The 25,934-nt window shown below is 42.1% G+C and overlaps 4 protein-coding genes across 7 annotated transcripts in view; 2 read left to right on the forward strand and 2 right to left on the reverse strand.

Annotated features, from left to right (window-relative positions):
• Positions 1 to 3,647, reverse strand: part of kif24 (kinesin family member 24) — a 33,242-nt gene extending 29,595 nt beyond the window's left edge. The window contains exons 1-2 of one of the 3 annotated variants that reach the window (XM_008119167.3): positions 3,325 to 3,646; positions 451 to 581 (exon numbers count right to left, since the gene is read on the reverse strand). The gene's annotated coding sequence lies outside the window, so the exon portion shown is untranslated. Of the gene's footprint in view, positions 1 to 450; positions 582 to 3,324 lie in introns of all 3 variants that reach the window. The other 2 variants (XM_008119170.3, XM_008119169.3) reach the window with 2 other exon arrangements.
• A 228-nt stretch (positions 3,648 to 3,875) lies between these two features.
• Positions 3,876 to 8,380, forward strand: nudt2 (nudix hydrolase 2). Its single transcript, XM_003226376.4, has 3 exons — positions 3,876 to 4,014; positions 7,161 to 7,291; positions 8,004 to 8,380. Exons 2-3 carry the CDS (start codon positions 7,168 to 7,170, stop codon positions 8,315 to 8,317), a joined length of 438 nt encoding a protein of 145 aa, XP_003226424.1. The 5' UTR covers positions 3,876 to 4,014; positions 7,161 to 7,167; the 3' UTR covers positions 8,318 to 8,380.
• A 95-nt stretch (positions 8,381 to 8,475) lies between these two features.
• Positions 8,476 to 25,934, forward strand: part of spata31f1 (SPATA31 subfamily F member 1) — a 41,074-nt gene continuing 23,615 nt past the window's right edge. The window contains exon 1 of the mRNA XM_062972606.1: positions 8,476 to 12,008. The gene's annotated coding sequence lies outside the window, so the exon portion shown is untranslated. The remainder of the gene's footprint in view (positions 12,009 to 25,934) is intronic.
• On the reverse strand, positions 13,857 to 24,226 carry LOC103280372 (uncharacterized). 2 transcript variants are annotated; one of them, XM_008119171.3, is made up of 7 exons: positions 24,067 to 24,226; positions 23,689 to 23,871; positions 19,666 to 20,142; positions 18,293 to 18,436; positions 16,710 to 16,766; positions 15,864 to 15,954; positions 13,857 to 14,464 (listed from the first exon to the last, which is right to left on the reverse strand). In XM_008119171.3, the coding sequence occupies exons 2-7, from the start codon at positions 23,741 to 23,743 to the stop codon at positions 14,254 to 14,256; spliced, it is 1,035 nt and encodes a 344-aa protein (XP_008117378.1). In that variant the 5' UTR covers positions 23,744 to 23,871; positions 24,067 to 24,226; the 3' UTR covers positions 13,857 to 14,253. The 2 variants fall into 2 exon arrangements, with proteins under 2 accessions (XP_008117378.1, XP_062828677.1); XM_062972607.1 differs by lacking the exon at positions 16,710 to 16,766.

A 25,934-nucleotide genomic window follows, 5' to 3' on the forward strand; every position in this document is an offset into this window, starting at 1 on the left:
TATCAAGTCCTAAGAGGGAAACATTGCCAATGCTTTCTGACAAGGAAGGAGGGGATAATTCAGATATGAAAGAATTGGCGGCTCTTGGCTTCCAAGGAAAAGGAGGACACTCTTTCACTGTAGCCCTTTCCCCATAGCTGAAATCAGATACTTCTTCACCCTCTAAATGACCTCCTTCCACATCTTGCAATCACTACAACAGCAGGGCTTTGAGAACTGCTGAGGTGGAGGAATCACGCAAAAATGAGCAGGCTGTGCAATGTACTCTCCCTGCTTGAAGAAGAGTCCTGGCTAATAGATCAGTGCTTGCTCCCAAACTCCTAGCCAAACCCAAATTCCTGACATTAAAGTTTAATGACTGGCTTTTTCTTACTTATATAAAGATCTCTTACAGAACCCATTTGTATGAAGTCAAATAGACTGAAGAAGCAATTTTATCAGAGGTGTCACCTGAGTTTTGGATTCCTCTCTGCAGGCGAAACCAAACAACCTTGTGGCACTTAGAGACCAACACGTTTGTTGTGGCATCAACTATGATGTTGTCATGTAGCATCTCTGGTGCCTCAAGACTGGTTATTTTCCTGCAACAGACCAAAAGAGTTTCCTCTCTGAAAAGCCTCCTTGAGAAGCTTTGTCAGGTAACACCTTAATCCTGCCTGGATTAAAACATCAAACATATGAATGCAGTCAATAAAGATATTAATCAGTGTTTTAAGATCTAACAAAAACACAAATTTGTGTACTTGAGACAATCAACAAGCACTGCTGTAATGATAGGATTATCTAGAACTTTTTCTGGAAGGACATGGAAGCAGAGATGTCTTTCTGGTCCTTAAAACAAAGTAGGCACACATACATTCATATTAAACAAGTGCATTACATGTTTGTTTACTTCAGTCTTGCCTGCCTCTAGATGTATTAGTTTGCACCTCAACTGTTCTCTCTGAAGGCTTCTTCTTTACTTTCTTGATGCTTCCAGCATTTCAAGAGCAGCTTTTCCATTATAAGGCTAATGCCACCTCACACTTTTAACTGGATTATTTAAAAGGATTTTGAAGTGAGAGCTGAGTACATTATCTTTTGTGACACAGCTTCTAAATAGGAATTTGGTACAACAATTTGAGAGTGTCCTAAAATACATGTGAATCATTGAGAGTGCAAATGTATTGTTCTTATGGTTGGTATTATTACATATTTATATATCGCCGACAATGTACATGGCACTTGATAAGTTCAACTAACCAAACACACACACACACACACACACACACACATTGCATTGTAGAGACTTATATGTTATTATTCCTTTACTCTGGATGTATGTATATGTATTTATATGCAAACTATAATTTTTATTTTTTTTATTTTTATATTATGATATGATTACTTAAGTCAAAATATACTATAATATTATACACTAATTTATATAATTACTTTTACATTTTATATATATATTTGTGTGCGTATCTATATATATATTTGTGTGTGTGTATATATATATATTTGTATATGTATCTGTTTTAATACTTGTATATATTTTAAGTTGCATTGAAATGCTTTTTAGTGCAAGCTGCTTTGAGTCTCCTTGTGGAGTGAAAAAGCGGGATATAAATAAACATAATAATAATATTAATTATTATTATTATACATTATATTATACTATTTCCCTCTCTATTGGGCATAGTAAAGCTAAAGAATTTCCCCTGACATTAAGTCCAATTCTGGGGGATGGTGCTCATCTCCATTTCTAAGCCGAAGAGCCACCATTGTCCGTAGACACGTCCAAGGTCATGTGGCCGGTGTGACTGCATGGAGTGCCGTTACCTTCCCACCGGAGCGGTACCTATTTGCATGTTTTCGAACTGCTAGGTTGGCAGAAGCTGGGGCTAACAGTGGGAGCTCACCCCCTCCCCGACCTTTTGGTCAGCAAGTTCAGCAGCTCAGCGGTTTAACTCACTGCATCACCGGGGGCTCCATTCTTGTGCATATATATACATTATACCGGCATATATAAATGTATATGTATGCATTACTTATACATTATATCATACCATTTCCCTCTCTATGTGCATATATATAAATTATATAAATGTATGTATCAAATATACATTGTATCATACTATTCCTCATGGAGCCCTCAGTGGTGCAGTGGATTAAATCCTTGTGCTGGCAGGACTGATGGCTTGAAGGTTGGGTTGCTGACCTGAAGGTTGCCGGTTCAAATTCAACCTAGGGAGAGCGCGGATGAGCTCCCTCTATCTGCTCCAGCTCCATGTGGGGACATGAGAGAAGCCTCTCACAAGTATGGTAAAAACATCAAAACATATGGGTGTCCCCTGAGCAATGTCTTTGCAGACGGCCAATTCTCTCACTCCAGAAGTGACTTGCAGTTTCTCACCTTGCTCCTAACCGTATTTCCCTCTCTATGTGATTATGTATGTAAATAATACATTATATCATTCTATTTTCCCCTCTATATGTATATGGAGTAAATAATAGATTATATATATATACATATATGTCTGCATTAATTATATATTATATTATATTATACTATTTCCCTTTGTATGTACATATGTATGTAAATACTATATATATATATATATATATATATATATATATAAATACATTATATATCATACTACAGTAGAGTCTCACTTATCCAACATAAACGGGCCGGCAGAACATTGGATAAGCGAATATGTTGGATAATAAGGAGGAGTTAAGGAAAGGCCTATTAAACATCAAATTAGGTTATGATTTTACAAATTAAGCACCAAAACATCATGTTATACAACAAATTTGACAGAAAAAGTAGTTCAATATGCAGTAATTCTATGTAGTAATTACTGTATTTACGAATTTAGCACCAAAATATCACGATGTATTGAAAACATTGACTACAAAAATGCATTGGATAATCCAGAACGTTGGATAAGCGAATGTTGGATAAGTGAGACTCTACTGTATTTCCTTCTCTATGTCAAATACACACAGTATATATTATACATTATTTTATACTATATATGTATATATATACATATACTATATATGTCTGTGTATGCATTAATTATACATTAAATTATACTATTTCCCTCTCTATGTGCATAGATATGTAAATAATAATAATAATATACATACATATAGATAGATAGATATATATTGATTATACATCATATCATACATTTCCCTCTGTATGTATATATATAAAATACATGTATACACAGTGAGACAGAGGGAAGGTATAATAAAACAAATACTTAGTAACGTAATTATAAAATTAGTGCTATAGATTTAAAAGCCTCCAGGGCGATTTGGCGTTACCTCTTCCTCCTTTCCTTCATAAATCGCTTGTCACCATGGCGACAGGAGGGCAGAGGCGTAGTCTTGTTGTAAATAAAAAGAAATAGCATGGAAATCAGGGATTAGTTGTAAATCGAAAGAAACATGAGGAAAGGCCGCAAGCAAGACTGAGGCGAACTCGAGCGACGGCGGCGCCGCCTAGGCCGCGCGTTTCCCTGGCAACGCCGCCAAGCGTAGCGTTCAAAGCCTCGCGCCCGCACGCCGCGCCGCTAACATCCAATGGGAATCCAGCAAGCGAAAGGAGCGGGGCTTTATCCGACCAATCAGAAAAGCGGACGTAGAATCCCAATCCCGCCCTTTTATTCCAGGCAGGAAGACGCTTCTTCCGTCCCTCAAATTTAGCTGGATTTCTCATCCAATGAAGAAAGAGGCTCGGATTTTCCCTCTAATTGGTGCATCGACCTATCAATCCTAGTTTGAACTCCAATCAAAGCTCCGTCCTTAATACACCGCTCCGCCCTCGCTGTTTGGTCACGTCAAAGGCGGGTAAGTGTTGCTAGGAGTAATCACGTAGCTCTTTTTCCGATTGGGCGAACGGTTTGCCACGACGATTGACAAGCGCGAGGACCAACCAGGAGGCTCTATTGCAGCCAGGCTCTGATCAGGTCTTTCTGCTTAGTCTTCAAGGAAGAAATAGCCCGATTGGGTGAGGTAAATGATTTTTCTTAAAAGTCTCAAGATTTAATAATGTGTAATAACTGAACTTTTATTTATTGTATGTATTTCTATTATTTTTGTTATATTTATACCCTTAAGGAACTATTTAATTAAAAACTAAATACAGTAGAGTCTCACTTATCCAATATAAACGGGCCGGCAGAATGTTGGATAAGCGAATATGTTGGATTATAAGGGGAGATTAAGGAGAAGCCTATTAAACATCAAATTAGGTTATGATTTTACAAATTAAGCACCAAAACATCATGTTATACAACAAATTTGACAGAAAAAGTAGTTCAATATGCAGTAATGCTACGTAGTAATTACTGTATTTATGAATTTAGCACCCAAAAATCACGATATATTGAAAATATTGACTAAAAATGCGTTGGATAATCCAGAACGTTGGATAAGTGAATGTTGGATAAGTGAGACTCTACTATAAGTGTATTTGCTTTTAATTGTGCATTTTTTAATATTACTATATTTTATCAAGTCTAGGATGTACTTTCTCCACCATCTCTAAAAATATGATATGTCAGTGGCCCCTTCTACACTGCCATATAATCCAGATTATCAAAGCAGGAAATCCACATAATCTGCTTTGAACTGGATTATACGAGTCTACACTGCCATATAATCCAGTTCTAAGCAGATAATCTGGATTTTATTTGGAAGTATAGAAGGGGCCTTAGAATCACAATTGCTTATTCTCATATCTAAATAAAGCTTTTTTCCTGTTCATGGTAATGAAATCAGTGTGCATCTTACAGTCAATGGCATCAGAAGCCTCTTCCACACAGCTGTATAAAATCTACATTGAACTGGATTATATGGCCGTGTGGGCTCAGACAATCTAGTTCAAAACAGATATTATGGATTATTCGCATTGATATTCTGGGTTAAATAGCTGTGTGAAAAGACCCTTAGAAGCAAAGAAATACAGTAACATCAAGAATACAGAGTTTATGGTAGGATGTATACGGGGGTATAGTATAATGCCTAAGTTTATAAGTAACGCTCAAGCAACTAGAAACTACATTTATCCAGTATCTACCAGGTAAACTGAACGTCTACTGTATTTATAATGTCCATTTAAAACAATCTAAAAGTGTAGCTCCCACCTATACAATTCTATGATTGTGTGATGACTCATGGGCCTTGTAGTCCTGTTCCTAGTACTATTGTGGCAGACGAAGAGGAAAACATGGGATTTTCGCCGGTTCGGCCAGAGCCGGAGCCTCTTCACCTGCAGGATGTTGATATTTGCCCACAAGAATCTAGCCAAACAAGCCTTGGACAGAACTCCCCCCGTTTTCCCGGAGGGACAATTATACCAAAGATAGGGGAGTCAGGGAGGCTAATCGCAGAAGCCTGAGAATCGCTGCCAAACAAATGGCTGATTAGGCCTGCTTCCCTTGGGAAATTCTAAGGAGTCATGCATCTGGACAGAGTTGGGTTTCGCTTCTCGTTCTCTAGGGAAAGAATTCTGTTGGCGGGAAAACGAGACCCAATATAGGTGTTTCGCGCAAGGGAGACTTTGCGGAGTCAATTGATCAGCTTGAGGAGAGAGATCGTGTGTGGACTTCGTAATCCCAGTTCCTTGCTTCCCGGATCAAGTTTCAAGCCTTGCCTTTGTCTCATGTTTTTACCACGGACTATGTTTCATGCTTCATGTTCATCTTGCCTCCAGTCAAGGATCTAGTCGAGAATCAAGTTTATTCAGCCTTGTTGTCAAGCTTCATTGGACTTTAAAGACTCTGTTATTTCCCCACACTATTGCTTGGCAAAGTGTGTGTTTCGGTCAAGTGGATTAAAACTTTGAACTCTAATATCTTATATTGGACAATACATTTCTTGACTATATTTGACCTTATCTGAAAGGTCTGCTTCTGAACTATATTCTTCACTTGTTTTTATTGATTTTATATATTTCTTTAATAAAGATATTAGATAGATTCTGGCCTCTGTGTAAGGTTATTGGTGCCCTGCAGCCTGGGTCCTGACAGATTGGTAGCTTGGACTGAAGATACTTGGAGAGCTACAAGTTATGTTATCATATAACACACATACATATATACATACATCCATACATACATCTATATATATAAAAACATAATGTGTGTTTTCAATAACAAACCCACTGAACCAAATCACACCATCCAATCTATGTCTTTCAATCAAATAAACCTACAAAATTAAAGTCAAAATTAAAAAAAAACCCCGCTGAAAACACAAAGTGGGGGGGGGGGGGAGAAGAGAAGGATGAGGAAGAGCTGTTCTCCCTCTGGCTGCCAGTCAGAAGGGTAGGTCCTGCCCCTTTTAGGCTCCCCCACTTCGTGTCATAGCAACCTCCTCAGCCACAATGGTGCCCGGGAGAAAGGCAGGGTTCAATTAGGCCTCTTCCACACTGCCTATAAAATACATGGCAGTGTAGACTCAAGGCCCTTCCACACAGCTATATAACCCAGAATGCCAAGGCAGATAATCCACGGTATCTGCTTTGAACTGGATTATCTTGAGTCCACACTGCCATATAATCCAGTTCAGTGTGGATTTTATAAAACTGTGTGGAAGGGGCCTCATATAATCCAGTTCAAAGCAAATAATTTAAGATTATAAATATAATATATTAAATATAATATATTAAAATTACTGTTGTATAATAAAACAGAAAAATATAATATCTAAAATCAGGACTATGAATAAAGAACAACACTCTGAAAACGGGAATTCTAGACAGAAACAATCAGGGCCAACTAACACCTCCCAACAAAACATTCCCCCTGGGAGGAAGCAGCCAGTCTTTGAAGCTGAAAGGCCATTACATGCTAATCATTCTGGCTAATTGCAGCATTCATACTTGCCTCCAACAGACAAAAAAAGGAACAACGAGAAATATTGTATATCCACGAGCTTTAAGAAATAACATATACTAACTACCGGTACCATCAATTCCTCAATACTTTATTTTCCATGCCACCAGACTTCGCCACAGCAATCTGCGGTCGGGCACAGCTTCAACTTCCACAATTCCTAACAGCCAATAGCCAAAACACCTGGCAGGAGGGCCCAAGTTGGCCCATGCCTGGTGTAAATGCATTCTTAGTATCTGCTCTCCTATTTATTCTGAACAGGACCAGCATGAGTGTAAGAGCGTGTGGCTTGATCATCTTCAGGAAGCTTCAGGAGCTCTCTTCTGCTTCCGCCATTGAGTTCCTCCTCCTGCAGACCTCCTATGGAAGCCACCACTGGACCCCTCCCAAAGGTGTGTATTTTTTGGTTTTTACCAAAGGAGTTCCTTTGGATTTCACTGCCTTTGACTGATGTAAGAGAGATCCCCCTATTGTGTGGAATTCCAGACAAAAACAATCAGGGCCAGCTAACACCCCAGGCAGGAAGGAGCCAGACTTTACAGCTGAAAGGCCATTCAATGCTAATCAAGCTGGCCAGTTGCAACATTCACACTTGTCTCAATCAGACAAGAGTTTTTTCTCCCGCTCTGGACATCATTCCACAGATATATAAACCCCACTTGCCTAGTTTCCAATAGACCTCACCATCTCTGAGGGTGCCTGACGTATATGTGGGCAAAACATCAGGAGGGAATGCTTCTGGAACATGGCCACACAGCCTGGAAAACTCACAGCAACCCAGTGATTCTGGCCATGAAAGCCTTCAACTACATATCCCAATCTTATCAGTTGAAACTAACCTATCCATAATTCGAAATTTCTTAGATTTTAAGTGGTTGCCTAATACAAAGTAGAAATGTATATATCTAATAGTAATAGCATTCTCCATCCACAGTTATTGAGATCCCACTCTTCCTGGCTCATATATATTTATTTTAAGTAAAGTTGCCAGGAATTATTTGATTGTGCTTTCCTGCCTGGCAGAATGGGGCTGGACTGGATGTCCTTTGGGGTTCCTTTCTAGCTGCATGAGTCTGTTCCTGACTTCTCATCTCTGTCCATCAGGCCACGTTGATCCTGGGGAAGATGACCTGCAGACGGCCCTTCGGGAGACAAAGGAAGAGTCTGGGCTAGACGCCTCCCAGTTCACCATCTTGGAAGGGTTTAGGAAAGAGCTGAACTACACTGCCAATGGCAAACCCAAGACCGTGGTCTATTGGCTGGCTGAGATGAAGGACAGCAACGCCGAGATCAAGCTCTCTTCGGAGCACAAAGCTTTCCGTTGGCTGAGCCTCAGCGAGGCTTGCAAGCTGGCAGAGTTCTTGGAGATGCAAAGTACTTTGAAGGAGGCACATCAGTTCCTCTGCTCCAAAGTATGACATTTTCAAAGGAATGGTTAGTGTGCCTCATCCATAAAAATAAAACATGGGCTACTAGTAAAATACATGTCTCTTCCAGTTCTACTAGAGCAGGCATGGTCAAACTTGTGCCCTCCAGGTGTTTTGGACTTCAGCCAAATTCCTAACAGCCTATTGGCTGTTAGGAATTTGGCTGAAGTCCAAAACACCTGGAGGGCACAAGTTTGACCATACCTGGTATAGATGCATCTGGTGGTTTTTTGTTTTGTTCTCAATCTGGCGGTTGTAGGGGGGGTGTTAGAGGGGTCGTGGGAGTTATGTGTGTCAAGATTGGTTGAAGTCCATCGTTGGTGGAGTTCAGGATGCTCTTTGATTGTAGGTGAACTATAAATCCCAGCAACTACAACTCCCAAATGTCAAGGTCTATTTCCCCCAAACTCCAGAATTGTTCAAATTTGGGCATATTGAGTATTCATGCCAAGTTTAGCTCACCAAATCTTTCTAGTATTTTCTGTTGGCCATGGGAGTTCTGTGTGCCCAGTTTGATTCAATTCCATTGTTGGTGGGGATTCGGAATACTCTTTTGATTGTAGATGAACTATAAATCCCAGCAACTACAACTCCCAGATGACAAAATCAATCCACCCCCAACCCCACCAGTATTTAAATTTGGGCGTATCCGATATTTGTGCCAAATTTGGTCCAGTGAATGAAAATACATCCTGCATATCAGATATTTACATTACGATTCATAACAGTAGCAACATGACAGTTATGAAGTAGCAATGAAAATAATGTTATGGTTGGGGGTCACCGCAACACGAGGAACTGTATTAAGGGGCCGTGGCATTAGGAAGGTTGAGAACCACTGTTCTAGAGGGATAGGGTCATCAATAGTCATCATCAACCACCTTGAAAAGTAACATGACTTTTTTTTTTATATCTCACTAGCTGTGCCCGGCCACGCGTTGCTGTGGCATTGTCTGGTGGTGTTGGTGAGAAATTGTTGAGGTAGTGGTGGTATTGAATGTCTGTTGTATGGTTGTCTTTATGTTTAGTATGCACACTGAAGTGGATTATATGGCAGTGTGGAGTCAAGATAATCCAGTTCAAAGCAGATAATATAAGATTCTAAATGGGTTATATAGCTGTGTGGAAGGGCCTTGAGTCTACACTGCCATATAATCCAGTTAAAATCTGATAATCTGTGGAAGAGGCCTAAGTGAGGCCTAACTGTGCCTGTCCCCTGGGCTGAGTAGGTTGCTAGGAGACTAAGTGGGCGGAGCTTTGCCTTCAAACTGGCAGCAATTGGATAAAAACTGTTATTCCTCTCCCTGTAATTAGGACTTTATTTTTCTTTTCTTTTTGTTGTATCAACCTTGAGGCGTGGATGATGGGTTGTGTTGTCAAATTTCGAGGTTGGGGGGCCTGTACTTTTATTGTTTTGTGAATTGCCGTGATGCCATCACTCTTTTATATATATAGACTAGCTTGGGGGACCCGGCGGTGCCCGGGTTGTTAGAACAGTGGTTGTCAACCTGTGTGCCCCCAGGTGTTTTGACCTACAAGTTCCAGAAATTCCAGCCAGTTTACCAGGTTTTAGGATTTCTGAGAGTTGAAGGCAAAAACATCTGAGAATCACTTCATTAGAAGAAGATATTTTTTTTTTGTTTTGGGTTGTTAGGTAATATTACTGAAGTGTGGTTCAGTACTGGCTGGCTTCGTGCCGTCTGGATAATAGTGAACTACAACTCCCAGATTCCCAGAGCAATCACCTCCACACCCTGCCAGTATTCACAGTTGGCCATGTTGGGTCTTTGTACCAAGTTTGGTCAAGATCAGATGTCAGCTGGGTTCAGAGCTTTCTGGATGTAGGTGAACTCTAACTTCCAAAATCAATGTCAATTCCACTACCCCCTCCAGTATGTTCAGTTGGTTATGGGGATTCTCTGTGCCAAGTTTGGTCCTGATCCCTTGTTGATGGGGGGTCATTGTTTCTCTGGATGGAGGTGAACTATAGCTCCCAAAATCAAGGTCCATTCCCACTACCCCCTGCAGTATGTTCACTTGGTCATGGGGCTTCTCTGTGCCAAATTTGGTCCCAGTCTATTGTTGGTAGGGGTCACAGTATCAGTGAAGGTACTGCAAGTCCCATCATCCATGGCCAGTGTGGTCCAGATGTATTGTTGGTTGGGTTAACAGTACTCTCTGGATGTAGGCAAAGTACAACTCTTGTAAATCATGGTGTGAATTTTCCCCAAACGTCTCTAATATATTCAGTTGCTGATCAATTCCTCTGTTAACTGTGTGCCATAGGAAAGGGTAGGAAAGAGTTAAGGTAGAGGTGGTGGGCGGGGTCATGCAAAGTAAGGAACCTTGGGATGTCCATTCTGGAGGAGAAAACAGAACGTCTAGGATGAGATTGTCCCCGCATGAAAGCTTTCACTTGCGCGGGGGACACAATGGTGTTTGTGGAGGACACAGGCAGGGTTTGGGCTGCACGTTCATGGCACTCACTATAACCTGTAAAGTCAGGTGAGGAAATGACTTGGTGGCTCCATAGCATTGGGAACTATAGTCTGTTTGTGGAGGCAAGAGGCTGTCTGTGTGAGCAGACACTTGTGCCACATACACACATACAGATTTTTCACTTTTATTATCTGTATATAAGGATAGAAGATAGATGATAGATAGATAGCTAGATATCAAAGAATCTTCCAGTTAGCATCACCAATGGAAGTTCTAGCCCAAGAAAAATATCATCTTCTAGCTGTGGGCTATTGTCTAGAAAAGGTTTGGGGCAGAAACAGTGTGCAATAGGCCCTAATATTCTCCTAATAAGGAGTTAAGGTTCCTGTCTATATATCTGGCCGTAGTGTTGCAGCCAGGAGTGGTGCTGATGTGATGTCATGCTCAGCACATGCATTGTGAACTCTCTTTATGTGTGAGCTATGGCGTAGCATTGTCATCTAGTCAAGCATTGCACATCCAATGTGTCGTTGAAGGCTTTTATGGCCGGAATCACAAGATTGCTGTGTGTTTTCCGGGCTGTATGGCCATGTTCCAGAAGCATTCACTCCTGACGTTTCGCCCACATCTATGGCAGGCATCCTCAGAGGTTGTGAGGTATAAGATGTGGGTGTAACGTCAGGAGAGAATACTTCAGGAACATGGCCATACGGCCTGGAAAACACACAAAAACATTGCACATCCAGTTACACTTTCTGATACAGTGCTTATTCACTACCAACTGGGAATGTGCAAGCAGCAGCCACATTCACGGGGATGTACTTGGCTACACAACATCATCCTTCAGCACAAGGTGGCGCAGCTCGAGAGTTGCTTTGCGATGAGTGCAGTTTTACTCTATGGATCCTTTAGTGAGATATCAGTTAGGTTGTCCCTTTCTAGACTGTCCTGTTCTTTAAAGATACAGGAGGCGATGTCTCTGTTCTAGTTAAGACAATGACCGGAACTCTGTTGTCGTCAGTGACCTTTATGTGTGAGGTTTTACTCTGGGACAATTGCACAATGGCCGTATTAATTCACAGCTACCCATTGGCATGGAAGGGTTGACTTGCATCAGTGACCTTTCTGCATTTGCTTTGCAGTTTGAGGCTGGGAAAAGAGAGGAGGAATGAGAAGAGTCAGGGCAACAAATGCCTCTGTTGCTGACCTGTGTGCATGAGTTCCCATTGTGATTAGAGAGGAGGTGAGTCAGCTGCACTTTGACCCTCTTTGTTTGGTTCTGCATTAGATAAAGCCTTGGGAACCAGTCTTCCCTTGGACCCACCTTGCCAAAGGGCTCCTCTTTGTTTGAGTGGAACTTATTGGCTATGCAAGGACTGGCATACTTCTCTGCTGTAGACCACCTCCGGCATCATTTGCCACAAATAAAGCTTATGTTATAGCACTAGAACCAAAGGGATCCTTTTAATGGCAGAGAAGTATAACTGTTTCTGGAGCAAGACGGGGCCTTTTCAATGGCTCCCCTGAATCCCAGAAGCCCCTCTTCCTAGATGTATTATTATTATTATTATTATTATTATTATTATTATTATTACTACTACTACTACTACTACTTGCATTTCTGTACCGCTTTTCTCACCCCTGGGAGGGCTCAAAGTGGTTTACAGCATAAAAAATGGCAAAATTCAGTGCCTCACCTATGTGTAAAAATTATCACATATCTAAATCAAAAATATAACTAGATTAAACCATTAAAACTATAAAAACATAAAACATAGACATACGCACGAAACAAGTTATTGCAGCAATTAACATAGATCCTTTCTCTTCCCTCATCACCCCCCCCCCCCCCAATCTTCCTCTCCTTTGGCAGGAAAATACATTTTTTAATCAGGTAGTCTTCTAGAATATTGTTCAATAAAGGGTTGATATTGCTGCTGTTGTTGTTGTTTCCCTTCAAGCATGAATTAGAAGCCCCGTCTCCAGAGCCACAGTCAAGCATTGACTCCACTATGATGTCTCTTTTGGTTGCTTCTGTGGAACTGTGTTGTTGAAGGCTTTCATGGCCAGAATCACTGGGTTGCTGGGAGTTTTTTGTGTTGTATGGCCATGTTCCAGAAGCATTCTCTCCTGACGTTTCGCCCACATCTATGGCAGGGATCCTCAGAGATTGTGAGCTCTGTTGGAAACTAGGCAACTGGGGTTTATATATCTGTGGAATAATGTCCAGGGTTGGAGAAAGAACACTTGTTTGCTTGAGGCAAGTTTGAATGTTGCAATTGGCCAGCTTGATTGGCATTGATTGGCCTTGCAGCTTCAAAGTCTGGCTTCTTGCTGTCTGGGGGAATCCTTTGTTGGGAGGTGTTAGCTGGCCCTGATTGTTTCATGTCTGGAATTCCCCCAGTAAGGAAGAAGCCAGACTTTGAAGCTGCAAGGCTATTAAATGCTAATCAACCTGGCCATTGCACCATTTACACTTGCCTCAGGCAGACAAGAGTTCTTTCTCACACCCTGGACATCATTCCACAGATATATAAACCACACTTGCCTAGTTTTCCAACAGACCTCACAAACTCTGAGGATGCTTGCCATAGATGTAGGCAAAATGCCAGGAGAGAATGCTTCTGGAACATGACCATAAAGCCCAGAAAACTCACAGCAACGTTTGTGGAACTGCTTTTAATTACCTTTTATCCTTTCGGGATGCTTGCCTTGAATTGTTTTAGTGTTGGAAAGAGTTTAATTTTACTTTAATGTTGATGTTTGTTAAACTTACATATAACCTTGAGTCGTGATTTTGCAGGAAAAGTGGAGTACAAATATAGGCACAAACAAATAAATAGTCTGAGGCCCCCTTTACACAGCTGCATAAAATCCAGATTATCTGCTTTGAACTGGATTTTGTGTAGAATCAGATAATCCAGTTCAACGCAGATAATGTGGATTATCTGCCTTGATATTCTGGATTATATCGTAGAGTAGAAGGGCTCTGAGTTCTTCACATTGCTCCACCCAAGTATGTCTCTTTACCTTGGTTGACCCATCTGAAATCTGGATTAAAACTGCAGTGAACAGTCCAACACTTTTGGGACCAGGAGGCAAATGCAGACCTTTATTGGGGTGATCTATGCAAACTTGTAATGGCCAGTATGAGAAACAGTTGTATCCACACTGACATTGAGTATTTTATTTATTTTAAAACAAGCAGCATTTGAATGAGGGTGTTTGGTTAGTGACAGCTAGATGGTAAAGCATGGTTGATCTAGAGTGGGTAGGGGCAAACTTTGGCTCTCCCTCCAGGTGTTTTGGACTTCAACTCCCACAATTCCTAACAGCCTACCGGCTGTTAGGAATTGTGGGAGTTGAAGTCCAAAACACCTGGAGGGAGAGCCAAAGTTTGCCCATGCCAGCTCTAAATAAAGGCAGTACAAAGGCACTTTGTGCAAATAAACTCCACTTAAAAGCAACACCTTCAGCTCAAGTCCCATTTAGCATCTCTGCTCGCTCGTGCCGTCAAAGAGAGGGGTGATGGTCCCGTCCTTCCATTCGATCAGAATCTCCCCGTGTTTTAGCGAAGGCGAAGGGAACGCTGGGGCCACCTGCACCTTAGGGCTGGAGGCAGGTGTCCCAGGTAAGGACAGGCCCTCCTCCTGCCTCACCTGCCGGCTCTTCAAAGCAGACAACATCCTCTTCTTCTTCCTAAATCGGAAACCCAATGACATTATTTACAAGGTGATATGCTCTGAAATCCAGAATGAGGCTTCCCAGTATGGTACATGAGCATTTGCCCATTGAAACTTATGTGTTCAATGATGCCAAGGCACAAATTAATCAGCCAAGATCCCTGATCTGTGTGAAAGATTTCCTGCTCCTCAGTTGTTGTTGTTGTGTATTATTATTATGTTTATACCCCAGCTTTTAAACCATTGAACTGTTGAATTTGCTGGCCTTAAGGCTGGCAGTTCGAAGCCTGTCAGGGTGAGTTCCCGCTTTCAGCCCTAGTTATATGATAGAATAATAATAATAATAATAATAATAATAATAATAATAATAATAATAATAATAATATAGTTCCTGCCAATCTAGCAGTTTGAAAACATGCAAATGTGAGTAGATCAATAGATACCACTTCAGCAGAAAGGTAATAAAAGGCTCCCATGCAACTATCTTATTAATTAATAAAATGTATATTTTAATATCAATTAATAACTTAGTAAAGGTTTCCCCAGTCGTGACCAACTCGGTGGGTTGGTGCTAATCTCCATTTCTAAGTCGAAGAGCCGGCATTGTCCATAGACATCTCCAAGGTCATGTGGCCGGCATGACTGCATGGAGCGCTGTTAGAGTTAATTAATTACTTGGATATTAATAATATATATGTATTAATTAATAATATTTAATAATTAATATAATAAGTATTATTAATATTAATATTAATATAATAAATATTATTAATAATATTTAATTATTAATATTAGCAGAATATTCTTGGAAAAGTATCACCATCAGATCCTCAGAGGTTGCCAGCCACAGATTTGTTTATTTGCTTCATTTATACCCCGTCATTCTAAACCTGTGGGGGACTCCAGGCGGCTTACAACTCTGGCAAGATTCAACGCCATTAAAAACATAATAAAACATATCCCATCAATTAAAACAGTTAAAACTGTTAAGCAATAAAACACATAGAACAATAAACAGAATAAAAACAGATGCACTTGAAATGTCAGGAGAAGATTCTGCTAGGACGCGTTGGCCACACAGCCCAAAATTCACCCAACACCCCAGAATTATGAGTCTACACTGCCATATAATCCAGTTCAAGGCAGATAATCTGGACTTTATATGGCAGTGTAGAAGGGGCCTTAGTGGCTGCCCAAAGTTCTGGGGTCTCTTTCCTTGGAAGGCTATGAGATTGGCTCACTTTGAGAAAAGAAAACAACTATAGTTCCAGTGGTGAGAGGTGCCTTGGGAGCAATTCCAGACAAAGAATGTGAAGGAGATTGCCATAAATCGTATTCCATTAGGATGTCAAGTTTCCCTCCCTGATGTGAGGCTGGTATTCTATTTATGTTAATATTGCATCAAGTCAACTTACCTGTTGTAGTGGATATTGAGCAGGAGAATGACCAGTCCCAGGATAAAAGCCACCGGACTGAGGACAAGCATGACTGTTTTCCAGTTGGTACCTGAACACAGAATTGTATATTAGGAAATGACACCTATAATCCAGGAACAAAAATGGTATTATTAGCCACGATAGCTGAAAGCCCTTTGCATAGAGAACATCTCTTTGAGAGATTTTGAGGACAATCAACAAGATGCTGCCATTATCTGGACGACTCTCTGCTCGTGCCCAGGAGATTCCCTTGCAATTCAATCATATACATATGTACTCAGACATAGAGCCCGTTCAGTCCAATGGGACTTAGTCCCAGAAATATGTGTGCCAGATTGCATCCTTAAACTGCCTTTTCAGTTTGTATAATCAAGAGGTGGGAATCACAGTAGCATTCAGATGTTGCTTGAGGACTGCAACTCCCTACAGACTCATCCAGTACATCCAATAATGATGAAAGATGGGAAATGCCGTCAAAGAACATCTGGAGGGCAGCACTGTTCTCAGGTGTGCCTTCAAGTCCCCTGTCGATTTATAGTGACCATATGTATTTCATAGGCTTTTTGGAAGCAGGGAAGACTCAGAGGAGGTTTTGCCAGTTCCTTCCTCTGAAACAGAGCTTAAGAGTGCTTGGGATTCATTGGCAGTTTCCCATCCAAGTATTAACCAGTACTGTTCCTGCTTCCAAAGATCAGACAAGATCTGGTGCTGTTTCAATGCCTTTCACCAACACAAAAAGCCACCGCTATATTTTCTCATAGTGAATTCCAGGAGTATTTGTTTTCCTTGAATATTCTATTTCCCTTTTTTTGGCTTCCATCCTACCTGGATGTCGGGAACCTGCAGCTTTCCTTGGATGCTTTTTATGATGGGTGTATCTCTCTGGCGGGGAAATAAAAATACGGAGAATGAGATTAAATGACTTGGAGCAAAAGGAGGTACCTCTGTTTACACAATCTTGGTTGGCACTCATGCCCCTGAGTTTCAAAATTCTATTCCTTTCAGTATCATTTAAGAGTCTTGTTTAAGAGGGGAAAGTGAGGTATGAAGAAATATCATCATCATCATAATCATCATCAGTGCAGATTGATGGCAGCACCAAAAGCTACAGAGGTGGAATTAGCATGATTGCAAGAAAAGGAAAGGAAAATGAAGCAGAAGGGAGGAAAGAGAAGAACAATGTCTCTGGATTTCCATCCATCTAATCCCGCAAGATACAGTTTGTCAAATATTGGACTATGACTCAGGAAATCTCTTGATTTTTCAAGATTTATTGCAAGACCTGATATGTTTTCAATTTTTTAATTTACTATTTCCTTTACGGATTTCCCTGCTGTCCCTAATATTATTGTGGCATCATCAGCATATAATTTTACTTTTATTTCTTCCCTACCTAATCCTTTTATTTTTTATTCATTTCTAATTAAATTAGTTAAAGGTTCTGTTGTCATGGCAAATATACTACGGGGAGAGAGGACAACCTTGTTTTGTCCCACTTTTGATCTTGATAGTTCTTGACTTACACTCTCTCAGCCTCAGAGAAAAGCAATGGCAAACCTCCTCTGAACAGATCTTGCCAAGAAAACCCTGTAACACGTTCACCTTAGGGTCGCCATAAGTCAGAAGACACACAAGAACAACAAGAAATCCAGATATATCATAGCTTCAAAGCTGGAAAACAATGTAGCAGCTATACGATGCTCTGTAAATGCACAGGGCACAATTTCATGCACAAGTCTGCCTCCATAACCTTGAATTGAATGCAAACATTCTACATCAGATAGAAAACATCCAACTACTTTCATAGCAGACGAGCAATGTAAATATGTAAAACACCAGACTGAGAGGCTCTAATTCATGATGGCCATGGATTTAGATGACTACCGGTGCATCTACACTGAAGAATTAATATAGTTTGGCCCCTCCTTGACTGCCATGGCTCAATCTTTTGGAATCCTGGCATTTATAGTTTGGTGACGTACCAGTGCACTTTGCCAGAGAAAGCTAAATATCTTGTAAAACTGCAGCAGCCATAATTCCATATTCCATGATCCCATATTGGCCATGACAATTAAAGTAGTGTCAAAATGCATTAATTCTACAGTGGAGATGCACCCTAAGAGAACTACACTGATTCAGAAAAATACTCAGTTCATTCACTGCCTATGAATCGTGGAACCTAAAAGCTTCCAATGACGTCTAGCTCTGAATACCAGTTTCCATCAGGAAAAGAATAATGGGGGACCATTGCTTTTTGAGCTTCATCATAATCATCATCATATGCTGGAAAGAGGACATTAGAAATTTCCTGTTTTTGGACTAATTCCTAAACAGATAAAGTACTCCTTGCCCTATAAAGTTCTCCTGTCTTCTTCTGCCTTGGTGACAGCTCTGTTTACAATACTCACCTTGATCTTCTACAAAGTCCCCATCCTCATTTTTTGAAAAAGTGCTGGTGATGTTAGAAAAATCTTCCCAAATGGTGGCTGGAGGGACAGTGGTAGCCTCAACAGAAAACGTCATGTGAAGCTCAAGAGAAGCTGTAGATTTACCTAGGAAGAAAGATGCCAAGAGGTGGTCATCAACATTTCTTCTGGCTATAAAAGATGCAGGGATCAGTGTGTCAGCGAACATCCAAGTACAGAAATGAAGTGGCCATGTTGGCTGGTTTAACTATACACTACAACTCTCATATCCATGGGACCCTTATCTGCGGTTTCATTTATCCACATATGACAAAACAACCTTTCTATGTATTTTCTAGGTTCTCCGGTGTGACTCTGTCTATGCCATGGAATTCTAAAGTCATGCATCCTTCATTGCAAAAGGGTTTGTTATTAACTGTGGTTTCACAAAGTAATGAGAGGTCGGGCAATGCATCCCTTGCAGATATGGGGGTGGTCCTGTATTCTGGTGTAATTTGTATTGCAAATTGCCAGGCATTCCTTGCTGGGAGGAACATATAGGATGGGTGACACCTGGCTTGGAAACAGTCTATGCGAAAGGGATCTAATAGACCATGAGCTGAACATGAGTCAAGAGTGTGATGCGACAGCTCAAAAAGTCAATGCAATTCTAGGCTTTGTCCGTAGGATTGAGGGAAGTTCTAGTTCTAGGCTGTTTTCTTCTACTCTAAAGACAAAGAGTCAATCAATTCAAACTGCCAGAAAGAGATTCCACTTAAACATTAGGAAGAACCTCCTGACAACAACAGCTATTTGCCAGTGAGATATACTTTCTCTGAGTTTGGTGAAGTCTCCTTCTTTGTTGCAGGTGCTTGGATTGCATGCTCCTGCATGGCCGAATGGGGTTGGATTGGATGGCCTCTGTAGTCATAGAATCATAGAATCATAGAATAGTAGAGTTGGAAGAGACCTCATGGGCCATCCAGTCCAACCCCCTGCCAAGAAGCAGGAAATCGCATTCAAAGCACTAGTCTTCTCCAATCCTGTGATTTTGTGACGTCACATTAAGGAGGGGAGCAGCTTGATTTCTGTGCATAGAAACTAGGGCACAATGGATCAATGGGTTCAAATTGCAGGAAAAGAGATTCCACCTCAATATTAGGAAGAACCCATAAGGGTAAATGCTTTCACACTGGAATATGTTACTGACTGGGAGTCTGATGGCACCTCCTTCTCTGGAGGTTTTTAAGCAGAGGCTGGATGGTATTTGGATTGGATCTTCCTGTATGACAGAAGGGGGTTGGACTGGATGGCCCTTGGGTTATCTTCCAACTCCTGCAATTCTATGATTCTATATGATTAAAATGGAAATATACTTTCTGGGACCCACTCCAGGGGGTCTAGAGATTCCTCCACTTGATCTCCAAATCCAGGATCCATCACGTCTGGTTCTCCAGCACAGACTATCTTGTCAGTGAGCGTCTTCCACCTGCTGAACTTGTCCTTCTCTTTGGACAGGAAGGCCTTGTGCCCACCAGGTTTGGTGGTGAGGTGGAGGCCAGAGCCTTGCAGGGTGAGGTGTCCCTTTTGGCTGCAGGCCCAGCCCTGGGGTGACCCTTCTTCTTCGCAGGCCGCTAGCTGTGCCAAGGCAAACTCTTCTGGGTGGGAGACCGACAGGCATTGCTTGGTTGCGAGGCTGACCACGGCCTTCACAGCCAGGTTCCAGCGCCATTGATGGTGGAGGGAATGGGGCTTGCATTCGGAGAGGCCCACTTGGTCAACCGCGTGGGGGAAGACGTGGATGCACTTCCCCAGCCGGGAGTTTTTGATGAGGAAACTCTCTCCTCCCGATGCTGAAGGGAATAAGACAACAACAACAACATTCAATGTGCTTCTAATTTGATACCAGGCATCATCTTACCCCTTTCATGACCCGTTTCTTCTAGTAACACATGTCTTGAGGATGATTTTTCCCTAATTCATATAACTCCACCACTTAATCAACATAAACCTTGTGTCTCTGTATTCATGGTTATGCTTGTACATTTGGTGCCAACTGTACTTGTATCCTTTTGGATTGGATTGCTAATTAACCTCTGTGGCTGCTTTCACCTGGTGAGTGTGTTGTTCATCAGTTGGGAACTTTGGGCTTTAGCATAAATGCTCACCAGGCATGGACCCTCCTTATCCACAATCCTAGTCTGAATTCACCCTCATATCTACATCTGCAACATCTCCTGACCCTCCACTAGCCCTCCTTAATAGCCAGCAACTGCCTTGGGAAGAGGAGGGTTTTTTAGCTGCTGTTGGAAGTCAAAGGAGGAGGATGTTTCCATCCACATCCCTCCAGCAAGCCACGAATTAGGATCTTCCCTCAGCCTCAGGTTTTGGCCCCCTAAAAATAGGACATTGTTCATGTGCAGCAGGGACCCAATCCTTCCTTGTGTGCTTTAGAAAACAGGGTGTTCCCCACCCCTTCTCTTTGCTTCATAATAAGTCCAAAACTCTATAGAGAGCTTCCTGTTCCTTTGGACATGAAGTACAATACCTTTAATAAGGTGCCACAAAAAAACCCCAAAGATCAGCCTGGCTGTGTCAAAGGAACTTGGCTGGGAAATGAGCATACAATAGATGAAAAGCTTTCACTGTTTCCTTACAGGAAGATCCCAATAAGTATTTGGTTTTTGCAAGAAGGGGATCTCTCAACGTGAGCTGAGCACTGAACGGGGCCAGAGAAAAGCAAACAATGCAATCCTGTTTAAGCTTCTACACCAAGCCTGGGCAAACTTCGGCCCTCCAGGTGTTTTGGACTTCAACTCCCACAATCCCTAACAGCCAGTACACCTGAAGTCCAAAACACCTGGAGGGCTGAAGTTTGCCCATGCCTGGTAAATTAGGATACAGTAAAAACTACAGAAAGTCAACACTTTCTGTAAGAAAGCTGCGTAATCCTTTAACCAGTTAAACCCCTGGCTGCAGCTCTTGTACCAAGTGACATTTCTAAGCCTTCAAAACCATCCCCACATAGTTCCTTACAGTTATCCCAATGGGAATGAACTCAATATGTCCCGGTGGCCAGGTAAGGCAGGTCCCCAAAGAGGCTGAGAAGGTGCACAAGTTAGACGGGTGCAGGGGCGGCTAAACCTATACACAAAGTACGCAAATGCGGAAGGCGCCAATCCCCTGGGGGCGCTATTGAGGTGCCCGGTTCAGTGCCCAGAGAGAGAGAGAGAGGTGGGCAAACAAAACTTCTAGGAAACAGCAACGCGCCCCGGGTTTCTTTAAACCGGGCCTTTGCCGGAGGGAGGAAACTCTTCCCTCTGGTAAAGGCCCGGGACTTTGGGGACATCTCCATGGCTCCCTTCTTCCACTCTCACTTCATTTGGAGGTGGGGGACAAAATACTGTTTGCTTACACTTGAAAATTGCCTAGGGCCGGCCCTGGACGGGTGCAAAAGCAGTCCTTGTTGGAAATGCAGCAGTGAAGCGAAAAGTGGGTAGGAGTAATAGGGTTAGATAGTTAGACCTCTGTTTAGCTATTGTGACTCCTCTGTGATACAAACGGATGCTCTTTGGGATGCTTCTCCACCTCTTCTGCTTCCCACGAATCTTGACCTTTCAAGTTGTAGCTAGGTCGGGTCAGGCCTCTTGAGTAACTTTCCTGTCTTAGAACAGAGTTCCTACAGTAAAGCTTCGTAGTTCCCTTTCTCCAAGCCAATGGCATGTTAAATCAAGATCTCTAACTCAAAAGGGAAAACCTACTCTGTCAAAATAATGCAATTTTCACCACTTTACCTCACCATGGCTAAATGTTATGGAATCATAAGCGTTGCAGATTGGCACAGCACCAGCACTCTGGCAGAGAAGGCTAAAGACTTAATACAGGGCGTTTGAAAAAGAACTCCCTAGTTTCACTGTATATATACTTAAAACTAGGGAGTTCTTTTTCAAACACACTGTACAATTACAATTCCTAGGATTCTATAGCACCAAGCCATGCCAGTTACAGTGATGTCAAACTGGGTTAATTCTTCAGTGTAGGTGTATCCCTAATTCTCCTAATTCACCAATAATTTTCCTTGGGAAGGGGGAACAGAAGTGAGTAGGGTTTCATATCAATCCAAGAGGATTGACAAGCTCTTCTGCCCGTATTATACACATGATAAAAGTGAAAATCTGTATGTAGCTGGGGTGTCCATTTACACAGACAAGCTCCCACTTCCACAAACAGCTATAGCTCCCACTACCCAGGAGACACCAATGGCCCTCCCTTCAATGACATTTCAGATTATAGAGGGAACCGTAAACATGTCCAAGAACCCTGACAAAGTCCTTCACAAACACCATCCTTCCCACCACCCAAGTGAAGGTTTTCCTACAGGGACAATTTCATCCTAGTTTTTATGTGTTTCCTCCACCACAGACATCCCAGTGTTCTGACTGTCTCCATTGGTTTGGAATTTGCATGATCCCGCCCACTGCCTCTCCCATAACCCTTTCCTATTCTTTTCTATGGCGCACATCAAACAGAGGAATTGATCAGCAACTGAACATACTAGAGAGAATTTACCATGATTTATAGGAGTTGCAGGGATTGGAATGTATAGTTCATCTGCAATCTAAAAGCACCCTGAACTCCACCAACGATGGACCTGGAACTAACTTGGCACACAGAGCTCCTATGATCAGCAAAAATTACTGGAGGTCTTTGGGGGAGTTGTAGTTCACCTACATCCAGAGAGCACTGTGAACCCAAACATCGATGGATGTGGGCCAAACTTTCCACACAGACCTGATATGCTGAAATTTGATTACTGGAGGGGTTTGTGGGGAACTGACCTTCCTTTCTGGGAGTTGTAGTTCGCCCACAGCCAGGGAAACTGACCTTCACCAATGATGGATCTGGACCAAATTTGGCATACAGAAGCCCATGATGAACTCAATCTACTGAAAGGGTTTGAGCGGACTGACTGGCTATAGTGGGAGTTGTAGTTTGCCCTACAGTCAGAGAGCACAATGAACCCCACCCATGATGCATCCAGAGCAAACTTTCCCAACATAACAAACTTTAAGTACTGATGGAGTTTCTGGGGGTTAACCTGGCATGATGTGAGTTGTAGTTCAGCCACGACCTTATGCGTTTTGTACAATTAAAAAACTGACTTTTTCAAATTACCTGGGCAACTCCAGGGACCCAAGTTAGTATATATATTTATATATTTGCACACTGAATCCTTCAGATGTTGCCAAGCGATCTGGCTTCACAACAAACAAAAAGCAGACCAAACAGGGGAGGCAAACTAAAGTAGTTCCCACAAGCAGGAAACATCTAATCTTACCGACAAGAAGAACATTCCCAAATTATGAATAAATTAGAAATAGACGGAAAAACGAACTTACCCTGGAGCCACAAAAGGAGGAACGTCCAATTTGGGCCACTTTTGAAAAGCCCCATTGTGTCCCTCCCAGCAAAGAAAACCAGGAGCAAAGGACAGGGAGAGAGAACAAGGAGTTTTCTTTTGTAAAGAGCAAATTGGATTGCAGAGGGGAAGCTGCTTCAGTTTGCGTCCGTCCGGAAACGGGCTGGAAGGGAAAGAAGAAAAGATGCTAAGAGACAAACAAATGCCATAAGAAAACAAGGGTCCCTCTACCCAACAGATGCTAGTGCTCAAAGCGACAATGAGCTGCGGATCCACAAAGGAGAGACTCAGGGACATGCAATTTGCATCTCTCAGAACAAAATGTGACATTGCCCAGAGACGCCTGTCCTTGCCTTACCTCCCGATAGTAAAAAGCAGCGAAAGCTTTGGAGCCACACAGAGTTCTTCTTTGGGAAGGAAGGCCCCACCTTCCTAACTATGTGTCTGGAGAGGGATGCTCAATATAAATATTCTGAAACTTTAGGACAAAGGAAGGACCCCCCCCCCCTCTTTGGAAGCAGAGCTTTCTGAAGGGTGGCAGAGAATACTAAAGAGCTTGAGGGAGGGGAACATGCCTGAAAACTGGAAGAGAGCCAAGGTATCCATTATAAAGGCAAACAAAGGAGGAGTGGAGGCACAAAGTCGCCCAAAGTAGGAAGCTCATCGTTTGCTGCCGATCCTGATAATCCACATTGCACTGCTGGTGCTTGAATGTGTAGCTGAAAGCTATTGACTCTGGCCTATGGCCATCTATCTAAAGGGATGTCCTGTGCAAGGTGCAGCAAATTTATTTTCTGCTGCTTCAGACAAATCCAGAATTTCCAAAGTTTTTGAGTAGAGGTGACAATCATGAATCAGATCACAGGAATTAAAAAACTTGGGACTGCGCTTTGAATCAATACAGTGAAGCAAGGCCAAATCCATATACTTGATCAAAGTTATATCCAGAACTTGAGAACAAAACAGAGGATCTTCTTTGTTTCCGACTCTTCATGACCTCATGGACCAGTCCACGCCAGAGCTCCCTGTCGGCCGTTGCCACCTCCAGTTCCTTCAAGTTCATACCAGTCACTTCAAGGATAACGTCCATCCATCTCGCCCTTGGTCGGCCTCTCTTCCTTTTTCCTTCCTTCCCAGCATCATGATCTTTTCCAAGCTTTCCTGTCTTCTCATGATGTGGCAAAGGACTTCATCTTTGCCTCTAATCTCCTTCCCTCCAGTGAGCAGCCAGGTATTATTTTCTAGAGGATGGACTGGTTGGATCTTCTTGCAGTCCAAGGCATGCTCAGGATTTTTCTCCAGCACCAAAGTTCAAAAGCATCTATCTTCCTTCGCTCAGCCTTCCTTATGGTCCAGCTCTCGCATCCATAGGTTGCTATGGGGAACACCACTGCTTTCACTATGCGGAACTTCATTGCCAGTGTGATGTCTCTGCTCTTCACTGTTTTGTCAAGGTTGGCCATTGCTCTCCTCCCAAGAAGGAAACGTCTTCTTATTTCCTTGCTGCAGTCTGCATTTACAGTCATCTTCATACCTAGAAATATAATGTCTGTCACTCTCTCCACGTTTTCTCCCTCTATTTGCCAGTCATCAATCAGTCATCAATCAGAGGATAAACCAGACCAAAAACCATGAAGACAGGAACAGGAATTAATATGCAGGAACTTGAAACATAAACAAACAAACATGAACAAGACCCAAGATCCAGAAACTTGAACACTTAAAGCAAGGCCATAGAACTTCAGAGTTGTTCCAACTTGAAATGCAATGTTATTCTCACAAAGAGCAGTCTGCTTGGAGCCCGCTTAAAAGCCTCAATTCCTTCCCATAACATAATTTCTCATACACCTGGTTCTTCACTGCTTATCTCAAAGCCACTGGGAAAAGCGAGTCTGTCTCTCTTTCACATTCTCTCAGCACAGCTGCAGCTGCTCTGACCTAGTAACAGACTCACACTACCCCACATTCCTCTCAGGAGCAAACTGTGGCAGATTCTCATGGGAACAGATTTCACTTTCTCTAACATCCTGTGAACTACCGGGATGTTCACTAACAAATCTCTCCATGCCACTTCCATTCTCCATTCCCCCAAACCCCCTCCTGAGACCCCACAAAATCCCCTTCCTCATCCTCTGAAGCATCAGATTCTTCACAAACCACAACAAAGTCCAGCACATATGATAAAATGTTCCAGTTGTTGTCTTACATTTCAAGCATAATTTCGAT

The sequence above is a fragment of the Anolis carolinensis genome, chromosome 2, assembly GCF_035594765.1.
Source record: "Anolis carolinensis isolate JA03-04 chromosome 2, rAnoCar3.1.pri, whole genome shotgun sequence".
NCBI classification, from domain to species: Eukaryota; Metazoa; Chordata; class Lepidosauria; order Squamata; family Dactyloidae; genus Anolis; species Anolis carolinensis.